Genomic DNA, 16,227 nt, shown 5'->3' on the forward strand with positions numbered 1-16,227 from the left:
GTTGCTAAACTGCAGAAACGTCGTCGTTGCTAGGATGCGCCATGGAACGTCTGCAAGGTATTAATCACATACATGTACATGTACATGCCTTCATGGTTCGTCCAGGGAGATCAGTGCCTCGAAAACTTGCCGCTTTCATTACTTCTCTGCCAGCATCGACCTCATGCTATACAAGCTAAGCCTCGCCATTACGTCAAATGGTATCTCATAAATTCCGCCCGATCCGTTTCCCCGGCCATGCTTCAACTTGGCATGATAGAGACAATTGAATCATCTTATCCCTGCCATAGATATACACCCAGAAACTGCATTTAACCGCGTCGTCATGATAGTAAATATGCCTCCCCCAGCCTTGGTTTGGATACAAATAAAGAAGAAAGAAAAAGACGAAAAGAAAAGAAGGACAGCGGAATCGTTCGTCTAGGTATTACAACGTCATGTATCAGTTCAGGCAGCAACAAGTCCCATCGCCGTCACGATCCATCCGGCATGTAACTGCCTTTGCTAGAACTCGCCGTCAACGGAGTCATCTGCGCCGATGAGCTGCTGTCGCTCGGGGTCATTGGTTCGACCACCTGGCTTCGAACAGCCATGATCCATTCGTGCTGAAGAAGCTCCACGGCAGATGGCCGTTCCTTTGGGTTTCGTATGAAGCACTTGGACAGAAAATCAAGCCCTGCAGGGCTGACTTGGTCAGCTGTTGGAAGCTGCGGCGGGTTACCTTGTGCAATGTTGTACATGATGGCCCATTCGTTATCCAGGTTGGCCCAGGGCCGTCGACCAGTGGCCATTTCCAAAACGACGCAGCCGAGCGACCAGATGTCCACAGAGCCCGCTCGTCCCGGGTTCTCTCCTTTGATAACTTCCGGAGACATGTACATGGGAGTGCCCGTCATGGATTTGTTGGGTTTTGTGGCATGTAAATCCGCCGCCAGCGTACGTCCTTGGCGGGCGATGACCTTGGCAGCCCCAAAATCCACATACTTGATAATTCCATTATGGTTGAGAAGGATGTCTGCAGACATACAATGTTAGCGCAAAACGTTATACGTATGAAGAAACTTAAAACACGGTAGACACGCACTCTCTGGCTTGATGTCTCGATGAGCAATGCCACTTTCATGCAGATACACCAATCCCTCCAGAAGCTGCAGGGCGTAAAAGGTAATGACTTGCTCATCCTCTATTCGTCCATGCTCGAGCAGGTTCGCTAGCGATCCTCCAGAGCAATATTCCATAAAGATGTACACACGGTCTCGATGGACTTCAATGCCGTGGTATTGCACGATATTGGGATGGTCCAATACTTCCAAGACACCCATCTCCTCTCTGATTTGCTCGGCAATGGTAGGAATCAGCTTTGGATCTTGCAGTCTGATCTCTTTGACAGCCATCAGCAGACCAGTGTCCAGGTCCATGGCCGCATACACGTTGCCAAAAGTGCCACCACCAACAAAGTGTCCCTGCTGCCACCTCTTCGTGACATTGGTTGCTGACGAGGACAAATAGGCAAGCGATCGATCGGCTTCATTGTTGGCCTCCAGTACACGACCCAGTGCGCGTCTCTCCCCTTCCTTCTCATGCCTCAGCTCATCCACAACATCCAATCGCATCAACCGCTGCTCTGTGGTGCAGCGCGAGGCCTCCTCATCGTCGAGCATTCTGTTCTTGTCCAGTTTCCTGAACTGCCCCAAAAGAGCTTCCATCCGTTCCTTTTCTGCTTGCGCTGCCAGGTTGGATCTGGCACCCATGATGTCGAAATGGGAGATCAAGAGTGACATGCAGCCACCTACCTTTCTTCTGAGCCTCTCATACTCCTCATCGCCAAGTGTAAGAATATGCTTTCCCCTGGTCATGCCCATGGCAAATTCCAGAGCCAGCACGGCCCATCTAAACGTCTTTCGATCTGAAGCAACGCAGTCGTCACAGATGAAGCTCACCCAATCAAGAGCAAGCTTGGTGAGTTTCAAATTGTTCATCTGCCGTCTATTGTGGTCCATGTAGAGTAGTGACCGTTGGCCGAACTCAGTAGCAAAGACAAAGCATGTTTGAATCAGTTCCTGGCAATCCTTCCCTTCAGCCTGTTTGCGGATCACCTCGACACTGTCCATGAACGTGCTGGACAGCTTGTAGGCCACCCGCCGAATCTCCACAAGTCTCACGTTGACTTTGTGAATATTGGACCTAGACTCCTGGCGTAGATCCAGGTGCATATCCACTGCGTCAAGGAAGGCCTTTCTTGCTTCCGGTAGTGCCTGAGACCCTGTTGCGCACAACCGAGCCTGACCCCGTTTCAGATCGATATTCTGTTCTCGTAGAGGCACATCGACTTTTTCTCCAAACCAGTGGAAACTGCCTTCTGGTCGCAGGATGAGGAGATATTGCTCGCCCAGGTCTGGAAACCGATCTATCGAGGTCACAGCCATCATTGCTTGCATGTCGTCCAACTTGCCGTGAAGCTCCGGAGATGCAATAATATATTTTTCTTGCTTTTCATACACCCCGGTTTGTAGAAGGAAGTGGCCGGACGCTACTAGTTGATCGTAAAACTTTTGCATAGTCTCTGGCGGAAAGCAAATGCTGAAATCAGAAGAATGCTCATAATTGTCGCTAAGCATTCTACCGAATCTTTGCAGCATCCGTTGGCGAATACGTACGGAATCGAGACAGGCCTTGTATCGCTTGCTCATATCGGTGGCGCTTTCTTTGGGTTTTACCTGCAGCTCCTTTTCAAACGTTTCACTCAAACGGTTCAGCGCCTTGAATGTTAGGGAGCTGAATTGCTCTGCTACCTCGATTTGGCCACCCTGTAAGTGACTTCCAATGTAGTTGGCAAAGTCCCATTCTTGAAACAGTAACTCTGCTTCTTTGAACGAATTCTTGTTTCCGCTTAGTTTCCAATTCAACATCTTGAAATAGTACTTGAGCGCTTCCAACACAACCTGATCGAATGACTCATCGATACACGGTGGTAGGTCCCAGCCGGGTTCGGGGCTTTCAATAGAAAGATACTCCTGCTTGATTCTAATGGCAAACTTGAGGAGAAGTTGGAACTGTGAAATCATCTGTTCTTGCATCATTGGATTCTGCTGAGCGGCCTCTTTAACTCTCTTAGCGTATTCGAGACGTGTCTTCGTGATTTCCTCAATGAGCCGAGACGGGAAACTGATGAGGGTCAACAGTTCCTCTAGATATGGCGGTAGGTGACGTTTTCGGAAGGGCGCAGAGTTGCGAATAAGCGTCTCTTTGGCTTTGCTAATGATGGAAGAAATAGGCCAGAGCATACCCTTCTGGGGAGTTCGCTCATCGTCGTCGTAGAGGGATTGCAGGCCATCCTCTTTCATCAATCTATCGAGGAAAGACGTCTCATCATTCGTGATGCCGTCCACAGCAGGTGACCTTTGTTTGGTGCGAGAAAAGTCTAGTTCTTCATTTCCAACCCACTTCTTCAAAATGGACAGTTCCGTATTGATCATCTTGTTCGTGTTGTACCAGGAAAAGATGGCCTCATAGGCCTCATGGAATTGAGGCGAGGCAGCCGTTTTGTGTTCCGCTGCCAGGGATTGCCATGAGGGATAATGACTCTCGCACTTCTCGATCTTCTTCACAATATCCTGGACCTGCTCGTAAGGTGGTTTCCCAGCCACACTCTCGCCCTTGACCTCAAAATTGACGATGTCGTCCAAGAGTCGATCAACCGTGCTCCGAGCCTCTTCGACCATGCGTTTCTGGACTGGAAGCTGTCTGCCGCAACATTTGGCCCGAACTCCGAGCCACAGTTCTGACCTGTGGGCCGTTTTACTGGCCTGTTGGTCTGAAGTACCAATAAGCCGCTTCTTTTCTTGACGAACAACGTCGCCAGTCAAGACGGCCTCGAGCATGGCGTACCACTCAAGCCTATCCCTGTTGTTCGGGTCATTCATGTCCTCCTCGGTTGGTAGCAAGTTATCGCTGCCGTAAAACATGTTGGTTTCTTGATCGGGGCCGATATCATATGGTCCTTCGGAATTCGGTGTCTCGCCCTCGGAGTCGGAGTCGTTCCCGTTCATTCCTTGGTATGATGAAAAATATTCTCCAGAGGCGGCATCATGCCGAAGCTTCTGGATATAGGCTCGTTCTTGTGCTCGAAATCTACTCTCGCTCTGCCTGGTCCGGGTCTTGGACGACGACCGCATGGACTCGACGAACGGCTGGGTCTGCTGCGATGGCCGCGGTTTTCGAGATGTGGCCGGGTTGTATGTATTGGACGGAGTTCTGGCTGGGGCAAGCGGTCGCTGTGGTCGGCCACCATTGGCATACGGAGTGCCGTCATCGCTTACATTGTTCCACTGCGTCTTCGAGCCAACACCAACACCATTGACAACAGTCTTGGCGGGTATCGACGCAAGAGAACTGGCATGCGTGGGGGCGTCAACATATCGGTTCAAGTCGTTGATTTCGCTGTGCCCCTCTATAGCGTTCGGTTCGTCCTCGGACCCGGGTGACGAGTTGACAGCATCAGGGCTGACGACTACCGACGGTCTTCGTGGCTTGGGTCTCTCCTGCTGCAGCTCATCCTCGCCGCCAGAAAAGCGGACAGCCCGAGGAGACGGGTCCGACATGATGGCGACCTCGAGTGCCTCAGGAGCAGTCTGGTGCTTTAGGAGGAGCCCCTCGGGCTCAAACAGAACACCCTGCTCAACACCTAAAAGGAGGGGCTCGAGCCCGATGGACAACAGTCAATCACGGGCGGTAGTCAAAACGCAGCATATGTAAGTGTCGCTGTTGATGGAATTGCGTCGGCCACAACTGGTGTACGTGGATGGTTCGGGTTGGTGATATTGCAAGAGCTGTTGTTGGATGGGTTGCTTATCCCATCTTCCTCGCCCCTAGAGCTGTCGTCCCAACACATCGTGATGGACCGCGCGACACGCAAAGTGGCAAGCTTAAGGACAGTGGTGGCACCTGGAGGTCTAACCGCATTCTGATTGGCTGGTGCGAATGGCAAAGTGTGGCGCTCCTACTGCGAGTGTGGCTGATGGACAGTTAAATTTCCCCCTTTAATGTTCAACTGGGCGACGTTTTCCTGTTTACTTGCATGGTCCGCTCGTCATCAACCATGCCTTGTATTGTGCCGAGTAATTGCGTTTGGCCTTTTTTTGATTCACGGGAGCAGCATACTCGATGAAATAAAATTCTAACATGATAAGTTTTTTGTGGTTGCAGTCCCTCACTAGTCAGCCATACGCCCCAAGGTAATAAGACAGAGAGCATGGTGGTGGCCAAACACCAGAGAGTAATATGACACCGCATCTGATTCGCCGTCAAAGCGTTGATGTTTTCTTAGTTTACCGCGCATACTGTTGGGAAACGTGCGAATACTTGGCTGATATTATTATGTATGTATCTAGGTATGTTACCCATGTCGGACAGTCCACTGAGACCTATCATGTCTCGTGCTGCTTCAGCGCAACCAACACCGACAATTATTACAGATGGCGCCGCCAAACGACGCAACCAACAAAGGCTCCAGTATTAATCAATCATGCAGACCCAGATCCGAGCAGAACTCCATCTCTTCGGCCCGCAGTGGAGAAGAGCCAGCTTGTTCATGAAACTCGGGGCGTTACGCTTTGACTGTTCAGGCCTGCAGATTATTGCACAACCAGCCAGCCACAAAAGCAGGCAGGGTGATATTTGTCCATCGGACTGCTGGCTTGCTGACGCCGGGGGATATATGTATGTTGTACATACATACATACATACATAAGATCTTCAATATTCGGGGGAGGCGAGAGAGACGCAGACGACCATGTACTAATCTACATAATACCCAATTTACATCGTCTACAGAATAGTACGTATGTTACTACTTATATCGACCCCCGATAGTCTGTTTTCCATGCGCCCATTTCGATTCGGGACTATAAGCCCTTCCGCTTACGAAGACAATATCCAAATCCTTTGTGCAAGCCTGCTGGATCCTTGAAATGCCGCAAGAGCGTGTTGAGTAGGCCCATGAGAAAGTCTTGTGGCACAGCCCCTGCTCTCATTTTCATTCATCGGATGACATCCCGGGGTGGGTAACGAAACTACCAGGTTATGCTCAGAGTGCAGTTTAAAGGACGGAATGGTGGTTATTAAGGTATCAACTAGCACCAACAATCCCAAACCTCTCCGCTCAAGGAGCCCCGATTCCATATACATACACGTTCATTCCGGATGGTCTATTCCCCTGCCCTCAATAGTTACAAGGAGAAAGTTCGGCTTGTTCATACTATGCGGACTTGTTTCCAAAGGTCGAATCTCATTGGTCCTATACCGAAGCTCAATATTTCGCCATGCCTTTACGAGAAGGGGGGGAACGTGTTGTACAGAGTGGTATGGACACCAAGGTTTAACAGTTCCTTGGCTGTGGGAAAGAAGCATCCTTGCAATACTGCCCGGTACCACTATACTTTGCAAACGGCTGCATTTGATAGGACTTGCAAGGAGTACTATCAAGGTAAGAGGACCAAACCTGCAAGACTTTGGTAGGCTACTGGAAAGGTAGTAATAGCAAGGTTGTCAAGCGTGTGATGATATCAGAGGTACGGAGTATGCGCAATCCCAATGCCGTCATTCATTTTTGACTTGCCTCGTGTCGACTGGAATGAGATGCCAGATCCCTGGCACAGACTGCGCCAGTGCTGGGGTTGACTACTCTATCACATTGCTACAGTGACATTTGCTGTCCGACACCTCCGCATCAGGGATACTAAATGCTGGTGCATCGTGCTTCACATCCTGGAACCCTACCATACTGCAAGGCTGGGTAGCGAGCCGATCCGGCATGTCCTTCATGCGTGAAGTCCGAACGAGCCGGGAGTTGATAAGGCCAGTATTACCAGACCAATGGTGCCTGCGCAATATCACCTCTAGTCTTGATTTTTAGCGGCTTTCCGTACCTGGTAGTTTTCGAAATGGTAATGAATCAATGGTTAGTTGTGGCCGATTGTAAGTACTTCTTCTCCAGTCTTGTGGTGCACAAGGACCTGCTGCAATAATCTATCATTTGGTCCCTTGAAGGTTAAGGTAGATGAGGGCTGTTTCCGGAATACCTTCAAGTCTAAGACGAAGAATCTGTGCGCGGAATGGTGTGCTTTTCAGGCTGAAACTAGGACCTTTTGTACTTGCCATGGTATGAATCGAGACTGAGCTGTGCATCCAAACAGATAGATGTAAGCCAGTTGTAGATTTAATTTTTCGAAGATATGATGCAAAACGACCCCCACGGACCGTTTGTAGCAGACTGTTTATCACCCATGGCATAAACCAAACCGACATGATGACTCGAACAAGTAATGATTGTCGTGAAAGGTCTGGGGTAAGCTGCATGTCGCCCGATCGAGAAGTCTTACACGAAACTGACTCCGGTGGCTGGTCACAACATACGTACTCCGTACCGATAGTATTCGTTATGATGCTCCCGGGGAGGGCCTCCTTTATAGTGAAGTTCGGTTTCTCTACCATGGGGGTGAAGACAGTGGCCGCAAATTCAAATACATACTGCCGCAATGGTCGTGGGAGACACTCATGCTTGGGCATTGACGTTGGTGGCGATGTGACGACCACCTTGAAGAGCCTGTTCTTGGTCTAGAAGGAGGTCTTCACAGTTTCGCGACATGATACGCCTTGAGCGTAAGGTGTCGTCCCCGAGACGGCATTGTCATCCCAATACCTCTTTACATAAGGTCAATGTGACATATGAACAAACAGCACGAAAAGCTTTCCCCAGAAGGGAAGTGGTATGCACAGGTGGAGTTTAAGCCGCATCACAGACACAGGCTCCCCGTGTCTGTCTAATCTGCCACCTGGTCAGACATGAAAGGAAACTGAGAAATGACTGATGTGTAGCCACCATGTACAATGTATGTATGAGCTAGCATTGGCTCTAACGGCCCGCGACTAAAATGCGAGACAGAGGGACCGAGAAAAGAAAGAAGAAATCCCGCAGATGCGGCCGCGATTGCGACAATCACATACGGCGACCAAGCATTTTGAACCCGAGGATTTGGCGCAGTGTCTGGCATCCTGGTCTCGAGGGGTGCGCTTGGACCTCTTTCATGGACTGGATGGCATGAAGAGAATCGATTGACGTCGGGTGTGCTCCGTAACCTATCGATCTCTTAAAATTCGCACAGAGCCCTCGGGTCGGTATTCATTTAGTACTAGTACTGTTATCGTCGACCGAGAAATCACAATTACTTTTGGCGGTTTGGGGGAGATTTTGCAGAGCCAGGGCCCAGGGGGAAGATGACTTGACGCGATCAACTTCATCCTTCGTCCGTTTGGTCTAGATTGTCCATTGTTAATTGTATGTATGCGCACAAGTATACGAATGAGGACAGAGGGCATACCGGGGTTGAAATATAGGTTGACTGGGGCGCTCTAGTGCAATGTCTTGCTAGCTAGATGAAGGCATCTCCATATTAGCAACTGATGTTTTCGTCTCGTTGATGATCTCTAGGGCCCAGGCGAGTTGCAATGCACTGTGCATGTTCTTCAACGAATTATTTGCCCCTGATCTTCAAGGCTGGGGCTGTACTCCGTAAAGTCTGTCTGTGTGGTCTGATGCTTGGAGGTGGTTTGGATGGCAGGTCCGCACACGAGGCGAAGGGAGCGGTGCAGTACGGAGTAGCTGCATCAGATGGCCCATTGACCGGCTCTATCCTTGAGGGGATCCTAGTACTTGACTAGTATGCTGCAATAGCATCGCGGCAGTAAGGCAACATTGAAGCGTACTTGAGTATGGAGCAGAGCTACTAGTACATACAAGTAGCGTTGTACTTTACAAGGACCTTCGATTGGTCGTGTTTGCGATTGGAGATGTGTTTCGCGTTTCGCGGCCGCAACATCAGGTCTTGCATCAGGTCTTGCATCTGTGCCGTCTACACCTTATTTTGTCTGCTTCCGGTTCCGTGATATTGGAGTAATTGTTTATTGACGGAGGCAAGGCACGGTGCTTAGGGTGTAGTTGTGCTTAAAGTTGGACGTTGAAGCCGACCACCGCCCCTCAAGTGCTTCTTCTGCCCAGCCCCTTCCCACTCGTAGTCCAGTCGGTGGTTGTTTCCATTTCTGGGCCGCGCCTTATACTAGATCAAAGGATGCTACGGGGACATCTGGGCCCATCGCGGCTACCTCCTGCCTAGTGGGTTCAATCTTGGTGGTACATACCAGATTGACACTATAACTTCACCGGGGAGCACGGACGATTTCCGACCGCCTCTCTCTCAACTCGAATTACTATTCCAACTCTGGCCTTTGATCGATGTCGGTTTCCACCAGTCGTTGTAAAATGAACCCCTTGCGAAGTAACTACTCAGTAACGAGTTGGAGCCTCAAGCCATTGTCGAATAAGTTGTGGCGTGCTACGGAGTACACTCCGACGACGGGCGCCTGTTAGCGTCTCGCTTGTCAAAGCCAAGATGACATGGACCAAGCAAGTGTCATTAGTCACCTTTGGGGGTGTCGGGAAGGGCCCTGGCATTCAATGTTCTTCGCAAGGACTCGGCTCCCCAACATCAAACAAGCACATTCACCTTGGCATGCATGTTCTTTGACACCGGGCAAAGAGGTGCTGTTTAGTTTAGAGTTTACCAACAGAGCTTTGCTACGCCTCCGAAGAAGCAATCATCCCATGGTGATGCGATAAATTGCAGAAGTTCTGTCTACCGGGCCGCTCCTTGTCACACAGTCGGTTCCAAAATCCCACTTCGGACCGACATTGTGGTGATAGTTGTACATACAATGTGGCCCTGATGTGTCTGAGATCGTGGTGGCGGTTGTCCCCTGTTGAGTCTCGATCGTAATGAGGCTGGTGCGTGTGTGCGTCTCAAGTCTTTACCAGGGCATGCGCGTAGCACTTGCTGCATCCGTGCGTGCATTTGACGTTGACCCATGTCGTCGATGATGGCTAAGTGGCGCCTCCTAGCACCAGCGGCTGTACTTTGTGAGAGCATGTACTCCGTTCATATTACAGAGTACCAGACTCCATACATCAATTTTGATATAATATTACATACGATAGTAAGGGATGCTAGATTATGCCTTGTTCTCTCGAAATCCTTGACGACACGGAAGATGATGGGACTGAAAGCAACAGGGAACAAGGGCCAAGAGGACACCCGGGCCAGGCAGTTTGATTTTGTCTGCTCTGGGTACTTCAGTAATTAAGTAGTGTACTACTTGAGGTCATGGCCACCACAGACTCGTGGGTGAGTGGTAAGGCTCTGTGGCGCACAAGCTTGCACATGTGTCATCGTCTATGCGGACGCCTGAGCACTGTTCACGGAGGCAGCACCGCGACGATTGATTAGACTTGGTCGTCGTGCCTACTCCCGAGCTCTGCATGTAATATGCACACTTATACTAGTACATACAACACACGTCCCTGCGTTTGGCGGACATGGCAAGCCAGGGATTGTCGCACCGCCGTTGAGCCTCTTTGCGCTGCCCACAAATGTCCCGCTCACGCACGACATTGAGCCAGGAGATGGTGATGTTCTCTCCCTGCCGCCTGCGAATGAGCTGTCCACAAAAGAGCTACGCCCGGTCAAGTGAACTTGGCAGAAGCTGGCCACTCGATTCGCTCAATTCATCACACTCACCACACGCCGACACGCCGACACGCCCATGCTCCCACAACTCTTCCGCAAGGGTCAAGTTACTTTTGCTTTGACACCCACCGGTTGGCGTTAGCCCTGGCAGCATGATCGCCGACTACCATCACCCAGTCGAACGGCAGTACGGAGTACTACACCGTGCTCCGTACAAATTGCTGTGTGGAGGACGGGGTGGCTTGCAGGCATGCACTCCATCTTTTACGGAGGATAGCCATGACGCCTGATTGGACATTGAGGCAAAGCATATGTACGTATGTACATAGGAGCTGGTGAGCACAGCCAGAGAGGTTATGGCAGTCGTTACCGAGTACCTTCTCATGTACGGAGTATACGACGTATGCGTAGTACCGCAACCAAAGCGCCCTCCCTGTCCTCTGCAGTCAAGTTTGCTGTCTGGACCATTTACGACGTCAGCGTTCCGAGTACAGCACAGTCTTTTGAAATTGGCAACCAGACCTATTATTGTGCTTAGATAGGTACATGTTCCACCTACCTACCTAAGTAGGTAGGTAGGCAGGTGCTTGTCCATCTCTCACCCTCCCGGGAGCAAAGAGTTTGTGTCCCACCAAAAGAGCGGGACGAGGCGGTCCATGACCGGCCGTGTTGTTTTATTCCTCCAGGTACTTCTTTCCCCCCAGGAGGACATTACCACCCTTAATTTTTTTTAATTTTTTTTATTTTTGCTTCTTCATCCTTACCGACACCTACACGCCCCTCCGTGCGGCCAGAACTGCCACATTATCATTCTCAGACATGGCATAGAAGCGTCTCAAAAGCAAATCCCCTGTCTTATGGCCCCCCGGATGCCCTTTCCGCTAACCAAAGTGGCTGTCACCACAACATCCATCCATCATCCTTTCTCTTTCCCCCCATGCTATATAGCCCACAGGGTTTTATGATATAACATCCGCGCACCCGCTCCTCTCATCCAAGCTTGTCTTGCCCTCCGCAATAGAAATCTCCGTTTTTAACCCTCCCATCTTCCCTACTCGCCCCACCACAAGCTTGCATACTTCTCGGCCAGGTGGCAGGTTCTTGCTGGACGACCATCATAGCAGAGCCTGCTATAATATCAGCGGGCATCTTACCAAGTCGATATATACATACAAGCTTCTTGATCCACCTTCTCTGGTCTGGTCGGACTTGGTTGGCCGTTGCCTCGATTGATCGTCGAATTTTCCCATTATATAACGGACGCTGCACCTCCTCAGTCACTCACCCCGATTCCTCTCGCACTGGTTCAACACCACTCGCATGGGCACATGAGAAGGCAACGCCATTTTCCAATTCCTTATCCTTCCAGACCAATTCCTCACCATGTGCAACTTTACCAAGAACTATTACATCTATACGTCTTGCACAGATCCCGGTGCCCACTTCTGCAGCACCTCGACTGATGGGAGCAAGGACCGCTCGTGCCCCATGGGGCCTCATGAACGATTCATTGTCATCCCTGAGAGCTGCCCGCTGTGTTGCGGATGAGCAGCATGGATTGCGTCCTGGGGGCCATTATACATGGTGTTCAAACAATCGTCTGACGTGGGCTCAAGATGATCCAACCACGTGTCCTAGAGCCCAAACCCTGAGAGGAACCATACCCAACATTTGCTTCATCATACGACATGTACAACAAAGGACGAAGAAGTGTTGATACCGCATTGGTTTGGGTTGGGACAGCCTTCGGGCAACCACAACTCTTCTTGTCTTTGCTGATGCATCGAGCACACACGGCACCGCGGCGCACGGGTTTGCCCACGAGCTACACTTTGCATCATGATACCACAGCCCGGCAAACGATCTCGACCAAAGCAAGCAAAACACATGACCACAAAAAAAAAGAAAGAAAGAAGAAGACAGCAAAATTTCATGGCAGTATTTGAGAGCGGAAACCAACAGAACACAACAACAGGGCATATTGTAACATCATTTTACATGCGAGCACCAGCATGAGATTCATTTTTATTGGCATTTGAGTTTTTACACTAGCAAGCATATGAAGTTTTGATGGAGTTTGGGAAAGGCAGCCAGGCATTAGGTAGCATACTAGTAATTCTGTGCCGGAAAGCGTGTGTTCTTTTTTACTCCGACGCGCATGACGCAGCCTACTCATTGACCTCGTGCTCTCGGACCAAAGCGCAAGGCCGAAACGTGACAGCTTTGTCTTGACGCGCCAAACGGTTGGCATCATGAAGGTTATTTCTGCGCCGAGTTTTGCACCCGATCCAACGTCCTAGATTGCCCAAATTACGATTTTGATCCCATCTGTACTCTGTGCCGTGGCACAACTACGCCGGACCTGCGGCCATTCAAAAATATCCCCAGGATACACATACTCAAAGCAGTTAACATGGCCGACGGGCGAAGACTAGACGGCAAGAAAAGAGGTGGAGTATGGCGTCCCGTCGGTTTCAACACCGACCAACCGCAAGCGGCGCGAGACCTCAATGTTGCGAGACGGTCCGGGGCACGGTCCCTGGGGCCACGCCAAGTCTCCATGAGCGAGACGCCGGGTTAGGTACCTTGGTACTTGGGTTGCTTTTCTACCCCATATTCACGGGCGCGTGTGGGCCAGCCCAGCATCAGTCATAATTTACGGAGTGCTAAAGAAAGCGCCCTGTAATACTACTGCTACGTACTACTACACATACGTTGAGTTCCATCACGAGCGTTATCATGAAGGGACCAAACGAGTCAGAATTTGGGGCGGGTTGATTTTTGCCGACGAGTCCTGACGAGCCTTAAGCGGCCCCGACGGCCGCCGGAAACGAAGAGGAAGAGGTTGACTTGCACTACCCCATGTGCTCTACCCCGTACGCATTGCCGAATCGTGGTTGCGGTTCTTCAAGACTGCCGGGGTTGAAGACTCGAGTTGCGTGGCTTAGGGAGGCTGCTTCTCTCTTTTTTCGGTTTGCATTTCTTGGCATATGCTGACCGCTTAATCAAGCATGCGACATGGCAACTGGGAAACCCTTGTTCTCCACGTGAGGGCAGGGGGATGGATACATGTAGTCTTGGCCCACGCGAGACACTGCCGAAAACATGCGTCGTCATACCATCATTTTGCGTCAGTCTAGTAGGAAGCAAACTAGGCGACGCAAGTTATACGCATGTACGTCGCCCAAGGGTTGCGTGTTGGTGGTGGTACATGTAACCGGGAAATTTTGCCAAGGTGAGGTGGAATGTCGCGCCGTTACGGGAATTTCACGCACACCTGACCAGACGACGCATCTTTAAACTTTGGCGGAGACGCATGGCCAATCCCATCATGTCGAATGTTAGTAGCCGTACCAGGGAGGGCTTGTCTCGTCTGTAACCGTGCGGATCTCGAGTATCACCTATATATTGCCGAGCGTCTTTTGGAGCACTACTGCCACTGTATTATTAGTGGTGGCTGGCACGAATGTTGTTGAAGGCCGTTGAAGGAGTCGGGAACGAGAAATGAACTGTAATCACTGTTTCATAGCTTGATCGTGCCCTGAACCAGGAGCCTGGTTGACAAAACGGGGATTACCGCAATAGTCATCGTGCGTAATAACTGTAAACAAGTGAAACTTGCGGATCAGCGTGAGATGCGTCTGGAAGAGGTCGCAGTAGGAACTTTAGGCTCACAAACTAACCAGGTATCCAGCTGCTGCATCTGCTCGTGATATGCCGGTGATGGCGGACCCCTACGCTGTGCAGATCTGCTCTCCAGCGGCAAATTACCCTGATAAGCCGTTAATTTGTATCGAATTACTCTGGCCGAAAAACCCGACGTGCCCCAATTTATGCCAGCGCTTGGCACTCCAGACGCAAATACATACCTCACGTGTTTGTCGAAACTAGCTTGAGCTCTTGTGATGTGATAGGTTTGAGGAGGCACGGTTTCCAACACTCTTGCGACGTGCCTTGATCCGAGCGTCAACCAAGCTTGACCAGCAAGCTTTCATCAACCAGTGAATGCAGGTGCCTGTGTGCCAGCAGGGCGGATCATATGATGTCTGGTTGTCTTGCATCCGAAGGTTAATATGCTATTTTGCCTTGGGGATGCCGGCCACAGTGCGTCAGCCTTCAGGGATAGACCAGGTCGTATAACTAAAACACATGGGCCATGCGGATGACGTACATGGAGACTAGACAAATGCCGAAAATCTAAGAAATTGATTGCATCATCCCGCACTGCTCCAACGAGAACGTCGTAAGGGTCTGATGGCCGACATTGCATGGCTGACATGGCCAAGGGCTGTTTCTATTTCTGCTTCTCGGTGGTGCGGACAAATGAACCCTCAGGCAGCCTGAATCGCTACTATTACCCGTACCAAGTACGCTAAGTGGTTGGCCGTTTTGCTGTCCAGGAGTCATGTCGCGACAAAGTCAACCCCGGGGGTGGTTGTTACTTCAATGTTGCCAGTTGTCCAAACCCCGGGTCGAGTTACGGAACTGAGCCTGGAGGAGATGGCTCTGGGACAGACAATGGCCGTGCGCTGTATAATGTTGCAATGGTCCGTGGTTTGAAAGCTTGGCCTTCACAGCCGGGCAATTCCAGGCCACCACTAATAATTGTTGAGCATCATTGATGTGTAATAGGGCGATTGGCTCGTACACTGCTTCTCTCCAGAACTCGGAAGCGATATGGTATCACGCTAGGATGTCTGTGTCCTGAACTTGGACATAGCGTGAGGTCTGTTCCCTCATCAAGTGAAGAGAGGCTCCGAACGCCGACAGCGGAAAGTCCCATTGGGAAATGTAATGCGCAAACGGTACGTCTGCCCAAAACGTTAAAAAGAAGAAAAGGAAACCAAAAGATATGCACGACTCACGATGGCCAATGTCAGCGATGAAAGACATCAATGGCACCTGCCAACTGCACCACCAAAAGTGGGGTACGTTCCTGGTAGTAGTGCATTTCTCTTTATCAAAGCCCGTCCCAGTCTTGGTTTGAGTACATCTGTGGCAGAGTATATTTAGCTGTCCACGATACGAAGAACCACCGCCATACGACAACACTGCATTATCCTATAGTGTAGCGTCGCGATCGCCAGGTATGCGGTCAGGTCCAATACTCTTTGCCTCGCCCCCGACGCATGCGATTATACCCATCTTTGACACGTCCAAGACGATCGTGTCATGCCTGTGGCGGTATGTCGCAGAGCAAACACTCTTCTCGGCCTGGTGTCCTGCTCGTGGCATTCTTGGAAATCATAGATCCCGGTGTATTTGCCTGTGCCTGTGCGGGTGGCTTACGACGACGCTCACGGACCGTTTAAAGGGCGACAACGAAGGACGATCACTGTGGCTCACGACGCAGTCAGTACCGACGGTGGTGACAATTGGGCTGTGCTTAGCTTGAGCTTGCCGTTACTCGGTGCTCCGCTCTCTTGGTCAAGCCGTCGGGCCGCGTCCGGCAGTGATTACACGATACCCCCGCCTCTGTCCAACTCGACAGGTGCGCTTGTGGATTACAATTGGAAGAGACGACACGACTCCTGGTGTTCCTTGGGCACTTGGAGGACTCCAGAGAGCATTTGCGGCGCAAAACCACTCAAGTGCTCCTTCCCCGGACCACGGAGCTAGAACAGCGCTTGCTCAATCGCACCTTCCATTT

At 50.7% G+C, this 16,227-nt stretch overlaps 2 protein-coding genes across 2 annotated transcripts; one reads left to right on the plus strand and one right to left on the minus strand.

The window, feature by feature from the left end:
* Nucleotides 1-473: 473 nt before the first annotated feature.
* On the minus strand, nucleotides 474-4,601 carry wis4 (MAP kinase kinase kinase wis4; the record flags this gene model as incomplete). Its single annotated transcript, XM_014690613.1, has 2 exons — nucleotides 474-1,015; nucleotides 1,085-4,601. The coding sequence occupies 2 exons, from the start codon at nucleotides 4,599-4,601 to the stop codon at nucleotides 474-476; spliced, it is 4,059 nt and encodes a 1,352-aa protein (XP_014546099.1).
* Nucleotides 4,602-11,960: 7,359 nt separating this feature from the next.
* G6M90_00g102480 (uncharacterized protein) lies at nucleotides 11,961-12,125 on the plus strand (the record flags this gene model as incomplete). Its single annotated transcript, XM_066131600.1, has 1 exon — nucleotides 11,961-12,125. One exon carries the CDS (start codon nucleotides 11,961-11,963, stop codon nucleotides 12,123-12,125), a length of 165 nt encoding a protein of 54 aa, XP_065987752.1.
* Between the last annotated feature and the right edge of the window lie 4,102 nt (nucleotides 12,126-16,227).

The sequence above is a fragment of the Metarhizium brunneum genome, chromosome 6 (assembly GCF_013426205.1).
Source record: "Metarhizium brunneum chromosome 6, complete sequence".
Lineage (NCBI taxonomy): Eukaryota > Fungi > Ascomycota > Sordariomycetes > Hypocreales > Clavicipitaceae > Metarhizium > Metarhizium brunneum.